Source organism: Poecilia formosa, unplaced genomic scaffold (genome assembly GCF_000485575.1).
Source record: "Poecilia formosa unplaced genomic scaffold, Poecilia_formosa-5.1.2 Scaffold77, whole genome shotgun sequence".
Taxonomy (NCBI): domain Eukaryota; kingdom Metazoa; phylum Chordata; class Actinopteri; order Cyprinodontiformes; family Poeciliidae; genus Poecilia; species Poecilia formosa.
The window spans coordinates 61,642-81,569 of NW_006800016.1; the positions used below are offsets into that span (position 1 = coordinate 61,642).

The 19,928-nt window shown below is 42.2% G+C and overlaps 1 protein-coding gene across 1 annotated transcript in view; it reads right to left on the reverse strand.

Annotated features, from left to right (window-relative positions):
• Window positions 1-19,928, reverse strand: part of adamtsl4 (ADAMTS-like 4) — a 45,367-nt gene that overhangs the window by 6,563 nt on the left and 18,876 nt on the right. Inside the window, exons 5-11 of the mRNA XM_007556041.2 lie at window positions 14,652-14,754; window positions 4,834-4,973; window positions 3,598-3,802; window positions 3,014-3,198; window positions 1,523-1,682; window positions 818-1,063; window positions 545-674 (exon numbers count right to left, since the gene is read on the reverse strand). Of these exons, the coding sequence (XP_007556103.1) occupies window positions 545-674; window positions 818-1,063; window positions 1,523-1,682; window positions 3,014-3,198; window positions 3,598-3,802; window positions 4,834-4,973; window positions 14,652-14,754 (1,169 nt within the window). The remainder of the gene's footprint in view (window positions 1-544; window positions 675-817; window positions 1,064-1,522; window positions 1,683-3,013; window positions 3,199-3,597; window positions 3,803-4,833; window positions 4,974-14,651; window positions 14,755-19,928) is intronic.

The following is a 19,928-nucleotide window of genomic DNA, read 5'->3' on the forward strand; positions in this document are numbered from 1 at the left end:
ACATATTTTTAGTCTGCATAACTCGTGAGAAGATTGTTTCAAAAGCGTTTATCACATAAAATCACAATAAATACATTGAAGTCTGTGGTTGTGGTAAAATGTAAAATAAAATTGTGAATATTTCTGCAAAGCACTATATAGAGCAAAAGTGTCAAACTTGAGACTCGGGGGGCCAAATCTGGCCCACCATAACTATTTATGTGCCCCTCTAAATACTGCAGTCGCATAAACAGAACCAAACAGTTGTGTGCTTAAATATTATTTTAGCAATCAAATCAAAACAGTTTTGTCTGTATAGTGCCGAATTACATTAATGTGAAAAGATGTTAAATATTATTTAATTTTAAGAAATACTCGTCAAATTCAGAGACAGCTGTTTATTAATATTTTTAAACAGTTTGTTAAAGGGTTCTATCAATACAATGTTTCACAACCAGCCCTTTTTAATCTTGTTGTGTCCCAAAACAAACATGAGTTTGACACACCTGACATGGAGTAACAATCTAACTCTAAGTAACATCTTAAAAATCTTAATTCGGCTTACAAAGGAGGGCAGGGTTGTGTGTTGCAGGACTCCTCCTCAGCAGCAGGTTTGGCTGCAGAGTCACAGTTCCCCTCTGTGACTTCTTCCTCTGTGTGTCGGTTCACACATATCACCACTCTGTGCTGAGAGCCTGCTCAGAGGGATAATAAGAATAAATCAGGATTTACTTTTAATTGCTCTCGCACTTGCATACAACAAACTGAGGAGGGAGACATTGTATGATCCAAATGATTATGAATAACCAGGCAGATGTGTGTAAGTGAGACTATCTACCTCTGCCACAAGTCGCAGAGCACTCGGTGAGGCTGCCTCTCCTCCACACAAATGGCAGCTGGGTGTCCGGCGGCAGGTCAGTCCGAGGGGGGATCCGAGCGTTTCTATTGGGCGCGGATCCCCGAGGGCGCGTCCTGTCAGGTGACCAGCGGTCAAAGGATGGCGACGAGGCCGAGGAGGACGACAAGGAGTGGAGAGAAGGATCTGACACAGGAGGAGGGTTTTCTGACGACACCGTGAGGGAACCTGGGAGAAAAGATAAGCAAAGATAAACAAGGAATGGCAGGAAAGGCGGAGGAGAAGTTAGAAAATAGATGCACAGAGGGGAAGAAATGCGAGAGATAAAGTGCGTGAGGAAAAAAGCTAAACACGCTGAAATATGTAGAATAAGAGGAAGGCGACGTGAGTCAGAGGATAATGAAATCACAGTGAGGTCAGGGTCTCATGATGGCAAACATGTTGAGCTGATAGCCTCGCATCTGGGTCAAGGGCAAACAGACACACGAAAACACGCCGGGACAAGAATCCCACCCACACGGCCCACAGCCTCGCCCGTCCTAATCCAAAGAGGCATCAATCAGAGCCCACAGCGACGCTGCCTTGAGTAATTTGGAAAAAATGACTCCCTGTGATGCTCTGCTGGATTTAAACTGTGTCTCAGTCACTGAAAAGAAGAGCATATGAGTTAAAAGCAGTTCGTCTCACCGCGAAGCGGGGCCCTCACTGGCTCCCGCTCCCTCGCTCTCTCCCTGGGTGGCTCTCTGGGCGCCTCGTTCTCCGGCGGCCTCTCCTTGTCTCCGTCTTTGTTCTCCACTGGGACGTAAAACTCGTAGTCGACGCCAGGGTTGTCCTTCTGGTAAATGATCTGGATACAAGAGCAAACACGGCAAACGCAGAAACGCGTGTGTCAGCGACGCCCTGCCCAGGATTTCGCCGTGATGCCACGAACCATGCAGCTCCACTCCAACAGTTACTTTAATTATACACTTAATCAGCAGAAACTGTAAAGCAACTTCATCTGACACATTTGGCAGCTGACTTTGATGTGCATAAATAAAGCTATTGGAATGAAACGAGCTCTGGAGTTTATTGAAATCTCTGGGTGAGGCTGTTAATATCGAGCCCTGGGCAGTGTGATGTGGTTTTAGGCTAAGCCTTAATGTAGCTGCCTGTAGGCTGTCGTAATGCTAAAACTTGGCTGTCCGGACCCTCAGCAGATGAGCATCACACAATCTTTTTAATGCTACATCTCAGGAGCAGTAGCCCCTAAATCACTTTAATTACCCCTCTTCCTCCATTTTCATTCATCTACTTCTACTATTATTTATTACCGAGCAAAAAAAAAAAAAAAAGAAGCAAAACTCTGCATGCCTGGTCAAATATACTATGACTACTGTTCTGTGTGCTTATCAAAGGTTCCCTAAACTACTACACAGAAAACCCAGATCACAACAGTCAACTCCATCCTGCTGCATCCACAAACCTTCATCTGTATGTAATCTGCATCTTTTCACCTTATTGCCTTACTTACAGGGACAGTATTATGTATTTTTTTAGGAAAATAGTGCCATTTATTGCACAATCAAGTAACTGTTACCCTCAGTTGTTACAAAAATGTTATATACAAATATGACTTAAAAGAAATTTGGCTTTGTGATTTAACGCCTTGAAATTGGGTCTCTGTTTCTTTTAAAACTCCTGCTCTTTCTGAAACTCTGCCTCCATAAAATGATCTCAACAGCGCTCCTCTATTAAACATTTAAGGTTAAGAACTCTGTTCTGTTGTTAGGATGACGCTGATTAATGCCGTATGAAGGTAAAATACTGACGGCTTTTTATACCTCTGAAGAACCCCACCTCAAAAAAAAAAAAAAAAAAACATTTTGAAGGAAAACTGCACAAAAAAACCACAAACTTCATTCGTAAAATATATTTTAAAAAAGTTTTGAGTATTTGATATTAAACTCCTCGTTGGGGTCATTAATTAGTTTTATCAAAACGTTGTGGTTTTGAATCCTCCTCTTCTGGATGAGATTGCTAGAATTGTTTGTCCAGGGCACAAATATCAGCAAAATTTGATTTCAAAAGCTTTCAGTCTTCTTGAGTTCCTGTCAAGGCAGTGGCCTGCTCCTGTCAAGGCAGTGGCCTGCTCCGTGTTTATTTGCAGGGTTGAAATAAATGCCTTCCTGTGCTTACATAAAGCTGCAGCTGTGTTGTGGTGGGTCCCCGCGCCCTCAGGGACTCGCCTTTCTCTTCCTCCCCCTCCGCCTGCGCTCTGGGTTGGGTGTAGGTAAAAGTAGTCCCACCTGCCTGGTAATCTCCTGGAGCGTCAACAGCCCAGCCCCCGTTCACCACGGAAGCCCCGGTGCCGCTCCTTATTGCTGGGCGGAAAAGAAGCAGGAAACGGGCGATAGGTTCAGGAGAAAATTCACTTTTCGCATTTAGAGCCCAGTTAAGCCTGGCCAAGTCCTAGAAGCCCCTTCCTGTGTTCAAACACACTCCCAGACAGGCAAACAGGAGGCAGCAGAGACAAACATACACACACTTCACTGATTCCTTACAACTCCAGCAATACAAGCTGTACTTGGCCTAAATCTGCGAGACCACAAACTCTACGGTCTTAAACGAAGCCAGCACACACACGATCGCAGGCCAAAGCTGCACTTTGCTCGCCAACACTTCACTTATAACTGGATCTGCAGCCAGTCTGAGGGAATCAAATCTCGAGACGTACGAGTGTGAGTGTGTGTGCAGAAATTTATTTGTCTGTTAGATCTCACCCAGGTAGTTGGGGCTCGCTCGTCTCTCCGTGATGGTAATGAACGTGGCTCCCGGCGGGATGTCCACGATCTTGTGGTAGCCGAGGGGAACGGTGCCATTTGGTAGGCTTCCAGTTACCTTTCGACAGGAGCGGTCCCGCCCGCCGCACACGCCACACTTGTCGATCACAGCGCTGGAACCCAGAATGCCGTCGCAACCTTCAGTCTGGTGGAAGACAGTGGGAGAAAAAAAAAAAGTTTCAGACAAGTGACACTGAGGGAAATGCTTGTGAAAGGGGGACCTGATATGCAAAATTTTCCACTTTTGCAAACTCTCATGTGGGTCTCAGCTGCTTGTTTAAAAGAACCACAAGTTGATTTTAGTGTTTTTGGTATCTAGAAAATTACCCTTTTTCAAAAACCTCAGAACTGTTAAATCACATTTGTTGGGCACTGTGCGGTTGCCTAGCAACCCCAGCCGAGCCCAGCCCTGTTACCTAGCAACCTAAGTGGAACTCCAGCATGATTGGTCGCTGGTTTTACCGCTGAATGAGTTGTAAAATGGCTGGTAAAATCTGTTTTGTTGTTAACTTACCATACAGAAACAACATGCTGTATTCTTGTTGGTTGTGCAGGAAGCTCTACTTCTGCTTTTCAAAGATGTGCGGTTGAATAATTACGCATCTGTCTGCAGCCATTTTCACATGCGAGTGTAAATGTCGAGTTGGGTGGTCAGCAGCAACTTGTTTGGATTTAAAATGACTTGAGGAACTAAAACATCTCATTCTGAAAGAAGCTCAAAATAGGCAGAACGGACCAGACTAAAATAATTGAATGATTTCGTGCAAAGAAAATGCAATGGACATGTTTTCTATAGCCCATATTCCTAGTCAACCAGTTCAATCAAGTATAATAGATAACCTTTAACAAATCACATCCAATTTTAGTGTTTATTTCACTGTTAGTTGTGTAAATTGGTAATTGACGCTTGCAAGATTCCTGCCAGATGCAGAGAAGTGGACTGAGGGTGAAATCAGAGAGCGGGAGCGTAAATGAGAGAGAAGACACAGAGAAAAGAGGCCCTTGAACAGGGCTGTCTGAATCTGCATGGCAGGCTTAAATCACCATCCAGATGTGAGACGGACATTTTTAGGACAGCCAGGTTCTGCTTTACTGCAACCACGGCGAGACAGTTGGGCATCACGTTCCGACACCTGAAAAACAATCTTCCACGCACAAACAGCTGAATTAACTCACCAGACACTGTCCCTCCACACACACATCGTTGGCACTAGTGTTGAAGCAGGGCGTGCCGTCTCTGACGCGCTCCGCCAGGCGAACGTAAAACCGGTAACCGACAGGTCTGCAGGTCAGCTCGCACTGCTTCTCCAAACCAGCTGCAACACACAAGCAGAGATATCAACACATTTTACATTCCAGGAACTTTGTAATGTTTTGTAGTGTTATGGTCATAAGTTTGATTGTATTTGATTGGGAATTTTTAGGACCGACCAACACAAAGGGGTTCAAAATTGTTAAGTTGGAGGGAAACATAAGTGGTTTTCAAAGATTTTTAAAAATAAAAATATGAAAATGTGGTGTGCGTTTGAACCCCTTTTATCCTGATACCCATGAATAAAATCGGGTGCAGTCAACTGCTATGTGAGTTTAAAAAAAAACCAAAAAACCTAACACTGTCCATCAACCTTAACAAATCCCCCCAGCAAAACATGCAGCATCGTCCTCTGGGGAGCAAAGGACAACCCTGAAAGAAAATCTGAACTAACTATTCTGAAAAACTGAAGAGGAATTTAAAACTTTTCCATTCATTTTGCAATTATCAACTACTTTGTGCTGATTTATCAAAAATAAATCAGAATAAATCTAATTGAAATTTGTGGATTCAAGGTTACAACATGTGGAGAAGTTCAAGAAGATCGCTGCAAAAACACAGAACGATACCAAGTACTTTTGCTCTAGTTTCTAGCATCTTAGTACTCTTGGAGTAAAACTAAACTTTTCAGCAATATACAGGAGCTTATTTTAGGATAATAATTTCTTCATATTCTTAATAATATAAACTAGTAATAAAAAGGATTAGTTCCACTGGCAAATTGTTTTCACTTATGGGAAAAATGTCTTGTTATAAGTGAAATAATCTGTTAGTGGAACTTGAACTTGTTCTGCAATACTAAGGAATTTTCCATGTTCAAAAGCTCCTATTTCTTACTGAAAAGTTACTTGTAAGTTAGTTTTGTCTTATTTCGAGTGCGCTAAGATATGCGAACTAGAAACAAGAATAAAAATACTTGGTAAGACTTTGTGTTTTTACAGTGTGTTATTACTTTTTCTTTTTATAACAGACAATGTAGAAAAACTCCATTAGAGTCATAAATGCCTTCGACTGCAAGCCAGGAAAGTGAGAGTTGAACGTGTAACCTTCAGAAAACCAGATATTGATCACTGACTCCCCGCGCTGCGCAGCTCCCCAGAAGACACATACATATTCACAGGAGAGTTGTAAACATAAGGGTGGATTTATGAGTTCAGCTGAAAGCAGAAAGAGGAGGAGGCAGGAATCAAAGAACGAGAGCACAGCTCAAGGTTAGGGAGGAAATAAAAGCCCTTCAGTGACAAGAGAGAAGGTTGACCGTGAGTATGGAGGACCCCACAGGGAAAGAAGCAATGCAAGCAAATAATATGGAGATATTTTTTACGTTGTGACAGATCTGGTTCTATGTTCCCCAAAGCATTTGCCTCAAACACGTGTGATGAATGCCGCACGTCTCGTCCCAGTTTTCACAGAAGATGTGGAACTACTTCTTCAAAAAAGGACATTAAAGAACGGACAGGAGAGGGCAGCGAGTGGCTAAAGCCATGGCTGTTTTCTTTGAGGAAAGATGTCAGGGAGTGTAACGGGTGCTAAAGTCCTCATGCAGGGAGAGCAGATGTGCGTGTGGACAGAGCTGTGATTATGTTGCAAGAAATACTGCTCCAGACACAAACTCACTGCATGAGTCACGAGTCATAGATTAAGCTAGCGGTGGGAGGAAGGCGCGTCTCTGCTTCTGAGCGTGGCCTCTGACTGTTTTTGGGATATATTTCTTGCAAACAACGACGCAAATGCAAACGCTACTCCGACGTGAGTTTGCAAAGTTCGCAAAGAGCCTCATTCAAAGCAGATCTGGAAACCACCTGTTGGAAAACGATTTTTACCTCAGACACATAAAATCACCTCTGTAATAAGTTTGTAATGTCTTTGACATTTGAGAGAGATTCACCGTGAAAACAGAACGTCTGCCATCTTGAATAGTCATCAGCCACAAGGAGGTTAAAGTTTCCATCTTCTTTAAAGTCGGAAGTTCAAAAGAGTTAGTTGGGAGCAAAGAGTAAAGGGCGCATACCTGACCTCGGCTTTCACCTTTTGGGTTGAAGGATCTCCATGTGCTTCCACGCAATCTCCTAACTTCTTGATATTTCTTAAATCAGCAGAAGACTTTGCAAAGGTGTAATACCAGTGTAGTACTACAGCAGCACCAAAGTGTTTTGAGAATTAAAGGAAACTTTACTGCTTTCGTTTTTATGGGAACAGGTTGCCATGGACACCGATCAAATCGGGTATTAGTAATAGCACATCTAAGACCTAATTTGGAGCGAGGTTAAGCAATGGAGGAATTGCTGAGATAATTTTGATGAGCTCAGGGGAAACTTTTAATGAGGACAGAGCTGATGTCACTCATTCTGGTTGAGTTAGAGGAGCAGGATGGTTACACCTAAAATTAGTTATTTGTACAGTCATGAACTTTACGCGGTTGAACTGCTGTGAAGCGGGCACAACAGAAAGTCCAGGAAGTGACATGAATGTCACCCAAAAAAGATTCGGCTAAGGGACTGGTTTGCCACCAGTGCAGAGCTTGACCAAAACTGGCAGCGGGCATTTGTGACCGTTTCCGCACAGACAGTGAGGCCAAGACCTGTTGGGTGGCAAAGAATAAACTCTTTTCCAAATAAAACACAAAAGAGAGACAGAAATGCTACACAAAATACCAGGATTGGACTGCAGAGTCTAGAATATGGTAAAGTTGTTTTCTCTGAAGATGCCCCCTTAAGTCATCTGGAAAAACATTCCTCCGGTGAAGAAAAGATTAATGCCTCTGTGAAGCATCCTGTTGCAATTCGCATGTAGGGTTGAGCATGAAGATGAAAGATGGAGTGATGTTATCTTTCGACGAGTCCAGTCACTTATCCAAAACAACAACATGATTCATTAGGGAAAGGAAAAGCAAAGCTTTAGCAGAATCCAGAACAAATCCTTCAAGAGATGTCCTTACAATCTGACGAGAGCTCCTGCGAGGTAAAGTGGACACACTAAATGATGAAGCAACATGTGCTTAAAATGAGCCCAGTCGAGCTGTTACAACCTTAAATTATTTTACATTGTTTAAATATGTCTTAAGAAGAATAAAACACATTTTAAGACACAGGCTGTTTTTCAACCCAGCCCTAAAAGTGCCCTGCCTGTTTTATAGGTTTTTCCTGCGTTAGCACACCTGATTCAGAAGAATGCAATTCTGCAAAAATCCTGTTAATCAGTTATCGACTGAGATCAGGCGCGCTGAAGCAGGGAAACATCTAAAGCATTCAGGGCAGTGTGCCTTAAGGACCCGGGTTGGAAAACAATCGCTTTACCTCACAAACCAACCCAGTTTAGCAGGAATGAGAAAACGTTTGTGCACAACTAGAGCCATGAATAGGGATAGAAATGCTTAAACAGCTAGCAGGGGTAAGTCAAACAAGATTTCACTAATGTATTCAGTATTTTATTGTTTTATTTCTTTGCAAAAAAAAAAAAACACACCAAGCATTACTAAACAAGCTCTGAACGGTTTTTCAGAAAAAAAATCTATTGGCATAAAGACGAGTCCTGCTGCGAGTCATTACCAGAAAACACAAAAGTTACGACCCACAGCTCAGATGAAACCTTGACTTGAAGCTGGATCAACAGTTTTTCCAGCCTCAGACCTATCAACTTCATTAAGAAGTGTGTTTAGACTGAGTGGAAGTGGGAAGGAGTTCATGCACAGAGGGCAATGTACCTGGATCGGATGTTCATAATCACACAGCTTCGTAAAAAAAAACACGGGCTGTAGCAGGACCATCAGATAGCTTGTAAACACGCTCTGAGAAGGAAGTGTTGATTCAGCACATGTAAACATTTCCCTTAAGACGTTTAAACAGCGCAGTGACAGGATTACGAGCGAAACGATTCAAATGTACAACCGGGGCCGGAATGACAACAATTTCATACCGAAATATAAACAAAAAATTAAATCTCAAACCCCCTGGAGTCGTCTGTGAAGCAAGAACAATGCCAGGTCCAAAGTATAGTCGGTGTCAGTAAATAGATGAAATTCAGAAATCGAGTTGCACTCACAAACACACACATTTATCAGTAGGCAATAGGGGTTGAGAGCTGATAAACACACGGCAGGAAGAAGCTGGAATCTAACCTTCAGCCAAAGATTATGTCTCAACTACTGACCTAAGAATTAGACACTTGTCGTATTCTAGTCTTTTAAGGTGGTCTGGTACATGACAAATAACAGAAAATAAAAAAGCTCACATTTTGTGGTTTCACAAGTAGAATTTTGAATAATTAATTATCCAGCTCAGGTTTTAGATTCTGAACTGGACATGACGAAGTGAAGGATGGTTTCGTCTTTCTGACACCACATCTCTCCTAGACTCTCGCACCTTGAGACATGATTAAAACAAATCAAACGCTGACGTCATGACGGATATCGTTAGAGACACCGCCGCTGCTCTCGTTCATTTACAGGAGATGTTTTTATTCTGATCATTACCCGAATGAAATTTTGACTTTGCAAACAGATACAAATGGCTTCGTATCCTCTGACCTACTGAAAAGACACAGGAAAGAGGGATAGTTGGTGCTTGTTTCCTCCATCCATCTGTAATAGTTTTAGACCTTTAAACCCGAAGCTGCTGCAAAATGAGGTAGGTTGTCTCTCACAATCTCCATCTCTTCAAATCATGCTTAACCAAATCTCAACTTCTGTTCTCATCTTAACTTTTTTTTCCCTCAAGCTTCATCTGTAACTTGCCTCGTCTTCCCTCGCTTCCTCTGATTTTCCACCATCCCTCTGTCCCTCTCTCAGCTTAGTGTGCAGAAGGGGAAGTATATGTTGTCTAAATATGCTTCCCCACTATCAGTCCATCTAAACAAACTCCAACAGAAAAAGAGAAAGAGTGAGGCAGCTGGACAGGAAGAGAGAAGGATGAGTGTCCAGAGATGGGACAGGGACTGGAAAAAGAGGTGATGTCAAAGTAAAACAGCACCTGGGCAAGCAGCGGTGACAAAACGCCTAAAGGATGAGGGAGTATCAATCAGGGACATCATTTCTAAGTAGATTTGGTGCATTAATGCAAAGATCCAGCCAGCACCAACTATAAAACAGACTGACGCCGGGAGGCTCGATGTGAAAGGTTTGGGCTCGGGCCAGCCTTCATAAGCTAAACAGTGCAACACGGTTTACCTTGGAGACAGTAAGAAAATCATTCCATGCTCAAATCCAGTGACGCTGCCAGTTCTTTATCCAGTAGATCCAGTAAACATACTTGATGGCTTGTTTTATTCAAAGACTCTCATAGTAATACAGTACAAAAAAACGCCTCAGTATTAGAGCTTGCCATCTTCCCAACTGCTGCTCAGTCATCTTTTCGTTCCAGCAGGCTTTAAAGGGACAATGCAGGTTTTTGAAGGGGGTTCTGTGGAGTAGCTACCAGTAGTTAGTACCTTATCTGCCATATACAGATGTTTTCCTCAAAGACTTTAGCAGGTAGACATTTTCACTCAAGAAGATGAATAATTTTAACCACATGAAGCAACTCTAACTCATATGATCTGCAGTTATTATTGATTAGCATATTGTGTTTGAAATGGCTCACACCAACATGAAACGTTTGAGATTAAGTGGTTTTACAGGCGCTAATCAGTCTGACTAACTGTTAGCTTTCCTTTGGTAAGACATTGTTTTTATCACTTAAAGAAAACGTCTGTCTGCGGAAAGTAAGATACTGACAACTCATGACTATCCACAGTACCCAGGTTCAAGAAATAAATGGTTAACCTAGTAGCATAATTATCTAAAGAGGACTTAGAGAATTATGCTACATTTTGTTTTATCAGACGTTGCTTTTCAATGTGCTCAGTTAATCATATTGAACTGATTTAAGATCTAATTTAAATTTTAACCGTTCGTTTCCCTTTCTACACTCAGATAAACAGTTGATATCTCAAAGTTAATTGGTTTAACAAGCAAAACAATTTTTATAGCAAAATTTGGTCATTGACAGAAAATGAGTAAAAAAAAAGGAGCCAAAGTTTTTTTTTTTTTTTTTTTTTTGTGCTGAATCAAGACTATTTTAAGGGAGCTCAAGGTCTGACAAAACAAAACTTAAAAAATGAGGGGCACCGTTACACCTTCATTCAGTATTTAATAAGGGAAAAAAGTAATTTGTTCAACAAAACTGACAATAAAAGTTGGTTTTGGATCAGAGTGATGTTCTTACAGCATTTATTGTCAGACTGTTGAAATAGTGCAGGGAATAAAAAAGATTTATTTATTCTCATTGCGCCACCAGATCATTGCCAGATTACTTGCTATTTATTACAATCATGCATTTGCCATGACCAGCTTTACACAGAGCATCAAACACTCGTTCTGCCAAAACGGCTCTGACATCCAGTGACACGGATCTCTGTGCCAAAAACTTCTGGCACCAAGCTACCGGGCGTTGATGCTTTCCATTGTCATTCCTGCTCGCCTGAGGAAATATCTGCCTTTAAAGTCTAAATCTTCCACTCTTCCTGGACAAAAACCTAAAGTAACATCTGGCCTTTGTTTAAAATGGGAAATAGTACAATCTGCATTCAGTCCTGCGTCAAATGACTCTGCAGTAGCCGGGGGCATTCATCAGCTGGAGTTCAGCTCGCAAACCATATAGGCACCAGGATGACAATACAAAACCTGGAATGTAGAATATGTGAATCATTCGGCTTATTTTAATGCTAAAAGAACAAACAAACAGCCACACATCTGGTAAAATGCTAACTTTGCTAGTGTGAGGAACAGGTAGCGTAGAGAGGGGTTTATTGCTGCTTTTTTTCCACGAAAACAGTTTCGTTGTGCAGCCTGGAATGAGACTGGGGGGAGCCATGAGCCTGATATGCAGCAGTCCTGCAAGATGGAAAACTAAGATACGTGGCTGACACTTAATAAAACACAGAGAGGGAGGACTTAATTGGGTCATTTTATCTGATCCACTGCTTACAAAAAAATATCGACTGCAGCTCTTCAACTGTAAGTATTTAAGCAGCATCGGGTTCCACTTTATAGCAGAAAATCGTGTTTTTGTTATACACTCTACTGGATATCTGGTTTCAATTTCGTGCAATGCGTTTATTTGAGGGCAGACTGGTGAGTGTGTTTTATGTTATGACAGAGCAGAACCAAAAGCGAAGCTGTGTATGTAATAGCCGGGCTTCTGAGTCTCTGCTCTCAGGGTGTTTGTGTGTTCACAGCTCCGGCTTTACCGATACAGTAAAATCCCAAACGACAGACACACAAACACACACGTGCAAATTATTTTCCCACATTTCATCCCAGGTTCACACAGCTATCCGCATGCAAAACGCCCTCAACCAGTACGCCCATGATGTAAATACACAGGAGATCATGCACATGCTTTATAAGCCTAATGACAAACACAACTGAGATCATCTCACAGCTGCGTTTTACTCTCCCTCCTCCCCTCCCGCATTTCTTATAATCTTTCTATTCACTCTTCTTTTTTTCCCCCCTAAAATTCCTGAAATATCTATAAAATGCTTTCTCTGTCTCTTGTTTCTTTTCCTCCAGCATTGAGAAAAAAACAGATGTATAGAAATCTGGACTCTTGCCCATCCAGCGTCTTGCAAAGTTTTTTATACACAGTTGTGTTGTGTTTACTCAATCCGTCTTTTTATCACCTCTGACCATCTTTGCTGCCAAAAAAGAACTAAACCCACACCATGACACAGACACCCTCATACGGGAGCTCTGCATATTTCAACGCTGCATATTCTTCTAACTCAGACTGATTAGAATCAGTGGACATCAACTTTCAAGCTCTGAAATAGATTTGTTATTGACTTTAGGTCTGGGATTTGATTAGGCCAATTTTTAAGGGTTGGAAGTCTCGGATAGGCTCCAGCTATTTTCTCTTCCCTGTTTGCGCAGAAGCCAAGCATCTCACAGCATGATTCTGCTACCACCGTGTCTCAGCCCAGTGATTGTGATAAAATGATAAAAATATACAGCTCTGGAAAAAATTAAGAGATCCCTTAAACCGATCAGTTTCTCTTGATTGTACTTTTTATAGGTATGTGTTTGAGTAAAATGAATTTTGTTCTTTTATTCTAAGAATTACTGACAACATGTCTCCGAAATTCCAGGAAAAAATGTTGTATTTATTTATTTCAGAGCTCAAATAATGCAAAGAAAACAAGTTCATATTCATTTAGTTACAACAATGCTAATGTTTTAACTCAGGAAGAGTTCAGAAATCAATATCTGGTGGAATAGCCAGGAGGTTTTCAATGGGGTTCAATGCAGTGGAGTCTCTTAATGTTTTCCAGAGCTGTGTGTTGCGGTAGACATGTGATCAGAATCAATAGAAAATACGACTGATAGAATAATTAATAATAACTGAACTCTGATTCGGATCCGCACAGCGTTCTGGGGGATGTAGGCAGAGCATCAACTCACTCGCTCGCTCTTTGGTTGCCTAGCAACAACCTGTTGAGTAACGCACGCAGCAGCAGTTTCAGGTTGACCCAACATACTTGAGCATAATTCACTTTTTGAAGTAACGCAGAGGTTCCCCGGACACGTCCACACAAATTAAAATTTTTACGAAAGGCGTATTTGGCGATGCACAGGAAGCCGCTCGGCAGTGTTTTGTATGAGACACCGAGATGATGATGCTGAGATTCAACCAGTCGCATTGAGGACGTGTAGCGTGTCTGCTGCTCTCTGCGACAACCAGCTCACCAAACTTGTTGGTATCCATTCAGAATGTGGGAAATAAGGGAATTTGACATGAGAAACGTAGGCTTAACTATAAAATATCAACCGTTGTCGGACAGAGTGATCAGATACTGCACAGTCCACAGAATACACACAGTAGGCTTTAGTATGTGGGAGCAGTTTCATGTTTTGCCACTGTGCCTCTTATGGCCATGTCACTAGATTGGCAGTACATTGGATATTTAACACAAAAAACTCTACTTAATAACTGCTTAACATCTGAGACAAACCAGTTGCTTGACCTTTTTTAGGGTTATAAGGATAAAGTGTGCTGCAGAGAAATGTGTGCCACACTTTAGAGAGACTATTCTCATGGAAAAAAAACAATAAAATGCGTGTTGGTCTATCACCTAAAATCACCCCCGTCTGCAGCTACAAAGTCACCAAACGTCAAAAGGTTCAGGCAGTACTTCTTTTAATGGGCTGCTTGTAAAACCAAAACCGAGCAACTTCTGAAGTTGCCCCAATTCTGCTTCCACTAGTCGTGTGACACACGCATCTCATCACTGCTCTTGTGCTCTTTATCTCACGCTGCAGGAATCTGCGTCCTCCGTCAGAGCAGGGAGGAGACGTTTGGCAGGAGACGCGGGCAGAGAGGGAGAGATGTTGGACAAACAAAAGGAAAAAGAAAAGAAGCAAAGTATTTTGTGCAAAGCACAGAAGTAAATCGAGCTCCAGTCATTTGCTTTCCTTGTCTACTCCCTTTGCCGCCGATGCTGCGCGGAGAAGTGGGGGATGCCGGAGGGGCTGGGCATGAGAGGACGCCTTCCAACTCACATTCATTAGAGAGAAATTTGAACCCGCTCAGGCTTACATTTTACTCTCTCCCTTGCGGTGCCAGTTAATTCACCCTATAAACCTCTTACCGAATTAAAGCAAGGAAACGCTTTAACAACTGTGCGAGTGTGTTAACTCGGCGCTCACCTTCAGTGAAAGGCTCCCAGCTGTAGAGGCGACCCATGAACTCCTGGTTGTTAAAGGCCGTGCACTGCTCAGCTCTGGAGTCCAACGCACCTCCTCCGCACACCTGGAGGGTCAAGACACAAAGACAGAGAAGAGGGGGAAGTCAAATAACTTAGAGCCACACACTGAACCAGTATGCGTTGCTACCAAAGAAAAGGACCGTTTCTCTACTGGTCTCCAGAGAAGTCGTGGTGGAGCGGATCGAGTGGCAAAGGAAAAAACATCTAATAATGAAACTGGAGAATTAACCGGAGGCCTTGGAGCTAGGCACAAACACTCCATGATTTTACACACATGCAGCCCGCATGCTGCTTTGGCCAGCAGCGAGCGCATTCGCAACATATGGAAGTGATAGATTTTCTTGGAACGGCTGCTCCCATAAATCTGCTGCGAGCGAATGACTGTGTGAGCGCGCGCAGAAGCGTGCGCGCAGAAGCGTGCGCGCAGAAGCGTGCGCGTGTGCGCATGAGGAACCGGCACTCGTTCAAGAAGTCCTCGTGGAGCCGTGGAGTTTCAGGATACCTGCTCATAAACAACAGCTGAAAAATTAGGCTGACATGAATCCTGCCAGACTGTAATTCCTCGTTTCCACTTAGCGGTACGGCACAGGCTGGTGCGGTTCCATACGCTACTTTGCTGGTTTGCTTTGTAAAAGGGACCCATACCGCACCGTTCCTGTAGGTCCACACGACGACAGTAAGGTACGGCTACAGCGGCGCCACTGGCGCAACACAACCCAGTCAGTTGATTGGGGAATAGGAAAACATCACTGTTTGCCACAAGAACAGGACATGGTGCGTCACCAAGATGACGCCATGATGGTAATTTGGGTTTAACCTCTTCTGCCCAGTGAGACGCTGAATACACTGGATCTTTAAAAAACGAATCATCAAACCAGACAAGGTAGCTTAGAACATTTATCATGAACAACTGCCGTACATTTTTCTTCAAAGCAGAAAAGGCTGGGTAATAAATCAATAATTTGATAGACACATAATCAATATAAATAGAAAGTACATCCGATACAAAGTTCAATAATTTCAAGCTCTCACGGTCAGTAAAGAAAGGCTAGTGGCATTACCTATCTCTCTCGCTCACTGGTTACCTAGCAACGACTTGCTGAGTGACTTGTGGTTACCTAGCAACGACCTGTTGAGTACTGTTGCACCACTGGGCCTCATAACTGCTTAAAAATAATAAAAAATCAGGGCAGAGCAAATGGAAAAGATTCGCACAACAACTCAAGAGGAAACTGCGAATAAAATAGGAAAGTCACGTCACCAGTTTGGTAGTATTTCAGATATTTAAAAGAAAAAACTAATCAATAAATACTGATAAATATCGACATATGAAATGCTTATATCGTGATATGTTATTCCAACCATATCGCCCAGGCGTACAAGGAAACTTTCTTACTTTGATGTGGTATTAAGCGAAAGTTTTGAATATTTCACCACTGAAGGCACATTCAGGTAATACCGTGGGAAGCCAAAACCGTTGGCTTCAACACAGACACACATGCATTGCCATACCGCACACAAACATCTCAGATTTCTCTGCACCTCTAATCTCTGTCAACTATGAAATCTTCTTGTGTTTAACCCCTCTCCGTCTTTGATTTGTTCCCTTTTTTTTCTCGCCCCCCCACCTCTTAACTCACACAGCTGTCGCAAACAGCTGGAAATTTCTAAGCTCTCCGTTGTGCAGGGACAAGAGAAAGAGAATTATCGAGTCTCTACATACATGATCATTCACAGACGAAGCGGGTCCACAGTTCCCATGTGAACCAGCTACAAAGTGTAGCCAAAAAAAAAACTCTCGTGGGTAAAACACTAGAATGTGTACTCGCTAACACTCGGCGCGCTGGATTCATCCCTCCCACAGGAGTGTTTGTCTGGAGGAATATATGTGGCTAATGTGTCTCATACTGTCAACTCCTGAAACTTTACATAGAAAGGTCTGCGAAAGCCTAATTCTGCAGAAATAAACTGATTTCTGTGCAGGAGATGTGTTACAGCTCAGTTAACACAGCGAGTCTGGCTAAAGCCACAAGTGAACCCGGCTCCTTCAGGGTCAGCGCACGTATGTGACCTGATGAATCAAAGAATCGTGTAAATCTGCCATGGTGCAGACGGTAAATGTGGTTTGCGATGCTCGTAAATATTTCTGCAGGACATAAACACGCAGAGACACATTCAATGCTGGATGGCGTCTCATGGCAAGTTTGAGTGCTTGCAGCAGCAAACACAATAAAGAAACAAAAACCTTAAACAGGCGTGCAGCTGTGCAATGCTGCGGCGTGTTGAAAACCCCAAAAACAGCCTCCACAATAGGCATGGAATCAATGTAAAAGAAAAGAAGGAATGCAAGAAGACTCAAGTGTGTGCAGTCATGCAGATGATGACAGAAGCGCAATAGTTTGAATAGACACCCCCCCTCCACCCAGAGAGAGTTTAGGGTGTGCAAAAACATCAGGAGGCTAATGGAGAGTATGGAGGGACGAAGGAGGGACGGTGAAGGGAGAGTAAAAGCAGACTCACTTCAGTGTCATGGTACTGCAGGAGAATCTGTGTTATTGCAAAGACATGTATGAGGGGAGTAAAGGGCGAGGGGGGTCTTTATTTATGCTAAGGAGAGCATGAACAGACAGAGAGGAGTGGGGTGCAGGGTAAAGGTACTTACTGAGGCAGATAGCGGGGCCCCTCAAGGCGAGCAACGCTTCCACAAAGCAAACGCTTCGGTTCATAGTGTTAAAGAAAGTGACCTGGATTTATAGCCACACCGAACAAGGTCCTCTGAGCCCTTCAGAAAGAGTTATTGAAGCTTGTCAAAGTGAGAGTATGACACAAACCTATGAACAGAAATCCATAAAAGAAAAAAAAAAGTATATTCCACTGCAGGAATTTTGTATTGAATACCTTTCTTCAGGTTTTGGTCCCACATCCATTATCCATAAACTGTTTCCAAAATAAAACCAGTTCAAAGTCTTTCTTTTTTCGTAACCTGAGTTGATCACATCAAGGCTCCGAAGACTGTGACCACTTTTGTTATGGTTTACAATAATCCACGTGATCTGCTGACTGTGCTTTTCCTTCATAATCCTCCTTTATCTGAGCAATTTGGAGGTGTTTGCATTTGTCTCTAGCTTGGGGAGCTCAACGCATATCTGTGTGCACAAGCAGCTTGAACATGGCCCTACACGAATGATTGCTAATTTTAGTTGCTCGGCGACCAACATCACCGTCAGGTGTTGCAAGAAGTTTTTTGGAGCACCTTCTTTCTGTTTCAAACTGTTTGAGGACCAATGTGTGAAGGTGTACACAAACATCCAATAATAAATGAGATACTATTGCTGCTAGTCCTGGCTGCACTCTGAACCATCACAATGCACCACAAACGTTTTGGGCATGCTCAGAAAACAGTGATTCTCCCTGCATACTGATGAGCAAAGTACCTTTTTAATTTACCCAGGAGCGCCTCTCTAAGACACCACTTAGACCACAAGCTGGCTATATTTATTTTTACATTGTGGTGCGGTTTTGTGGAAGGGACCCAAGCAAAAATGTAAGTCTAGTCAACATGGCAAAGACATAAAGTCTTACTAAGAATTTTTTTTTCTACTTTCCAGTGCAAATACAGCTCTGGAAAAAAAAAATTAAAGACCACTTAAAATTACGATTTTCCCTGATTTTACTGTTTATATGTATTTATTTGAGTAAAATGAACATCGTTATTTTATTCTAACAAGTTACTGACAACATGTCTTTGAAATTCAAGGAAATATTTAGCATTTATTTGCAGAAAAAAAAGAAATGGCCAAAATAATGAAAATGATGCAGAGCTTCCAGACCTCAAAACAAGTTTATATTAATATAGAAACAACAATGCTAATGTTTTAACTCAGGAAGAGTTCAGAAATCAATATTTGGTGGAATAACCAGGAGGTTTTCAGTGCAGCGGGCTCTTCATTTTTCCCAGAGCTGTATTTTAGTATTTTTGAAATAAGACAAAACTTAAACAGATATTAGTTTTACTCACTGACAAATTATTAGACTTATAACTAGTATTTTTTCATCAATATTAAGGAATTATTGACTTAAAACAAGCTATTATATCTTGCTGAAAAGGTACTTTTAAGTCAGTGCATTTGAAATAAGGCAGACCTAAGATATTTGCAGTAGAAACTAAACAAAAAAACTTGGTAATATTTTGTGTTTTTGCAAAAGATAGTGGACAACATGAGATTGAGTTTGAATCAGGCACATATAATTGCCTTTAATGGCACCAGCAAGTGCAACCAGAGCATCTTGCTTTACGTCAATATCCGAGGCAAGAAAAATGATTTGGAAGACCTACTTTTATTTTTCCCCTCAACTATCCACAACATGCAGAAGAGGGAGGCTGCACCTCCTCCACATCTGTCCCAGTTGGAGTTTATGTCAAGATAAATCTCTGATAATAACATCTCAGACACAACGTTTAACTGTAGTGAGTCTCCAGCAGACTTAAGTTGGAAATATTGGGTTTGATTGGGGTAAAGCTTTATAAGAACCCTCTGAGTTTATTGTCAAATAAACTTAAAGATCACAAAAGCCTTAGCAGAACGCAAACAAATAAAATTATGAGAAGCAGGAAGTTTGAACTTACTCAGACAAAGACTGTTTCCCATTTTAAGTTAGACAAATACTATAAAGGGCCAAGAAGACAGTTTGATTAATGTTTTCTGGTAAAATTAGACAAATAGAAACCACTAGAAATCAGCTGCTCAGTTGGGAAGCAGGGAGAAGCAGACAGGAGCCGTATTTCATAGCCTCAGAGCAGAATAGATCAAAAGTAACAAGAGATGAGGTAAAAAGTGTAAAACTGTCTGTTTCTGTGGCGACCGAAGGTGAATGAATGAATGTGTAGGGCAACGGAGAGCAGGTGAAAGGAAAGTGAAAGCAGCTGGTGATGGAGTGAACGTTAAAGATGGATTTTACTGGCGGGGAGTCTGCAATGTACACCAGCCTGTGAAGCAGAGGGGGTGGGGATAACTGGCCTAGGGTGCACAAATACATCCCCACATGCAGCACATATATAAACACAAAGGCTCCTGACGACACACAGCACTCCGACGTGAAATGCAAACACCAAGTAAAAAGAAAAACAGACAGCAGAGTGACATATTTTGAAGGAAAGCAGGGACACGCTGCTGTTACCCTGCTTGGTTCTTCACAAACCGAAACCGTCCACATCTGG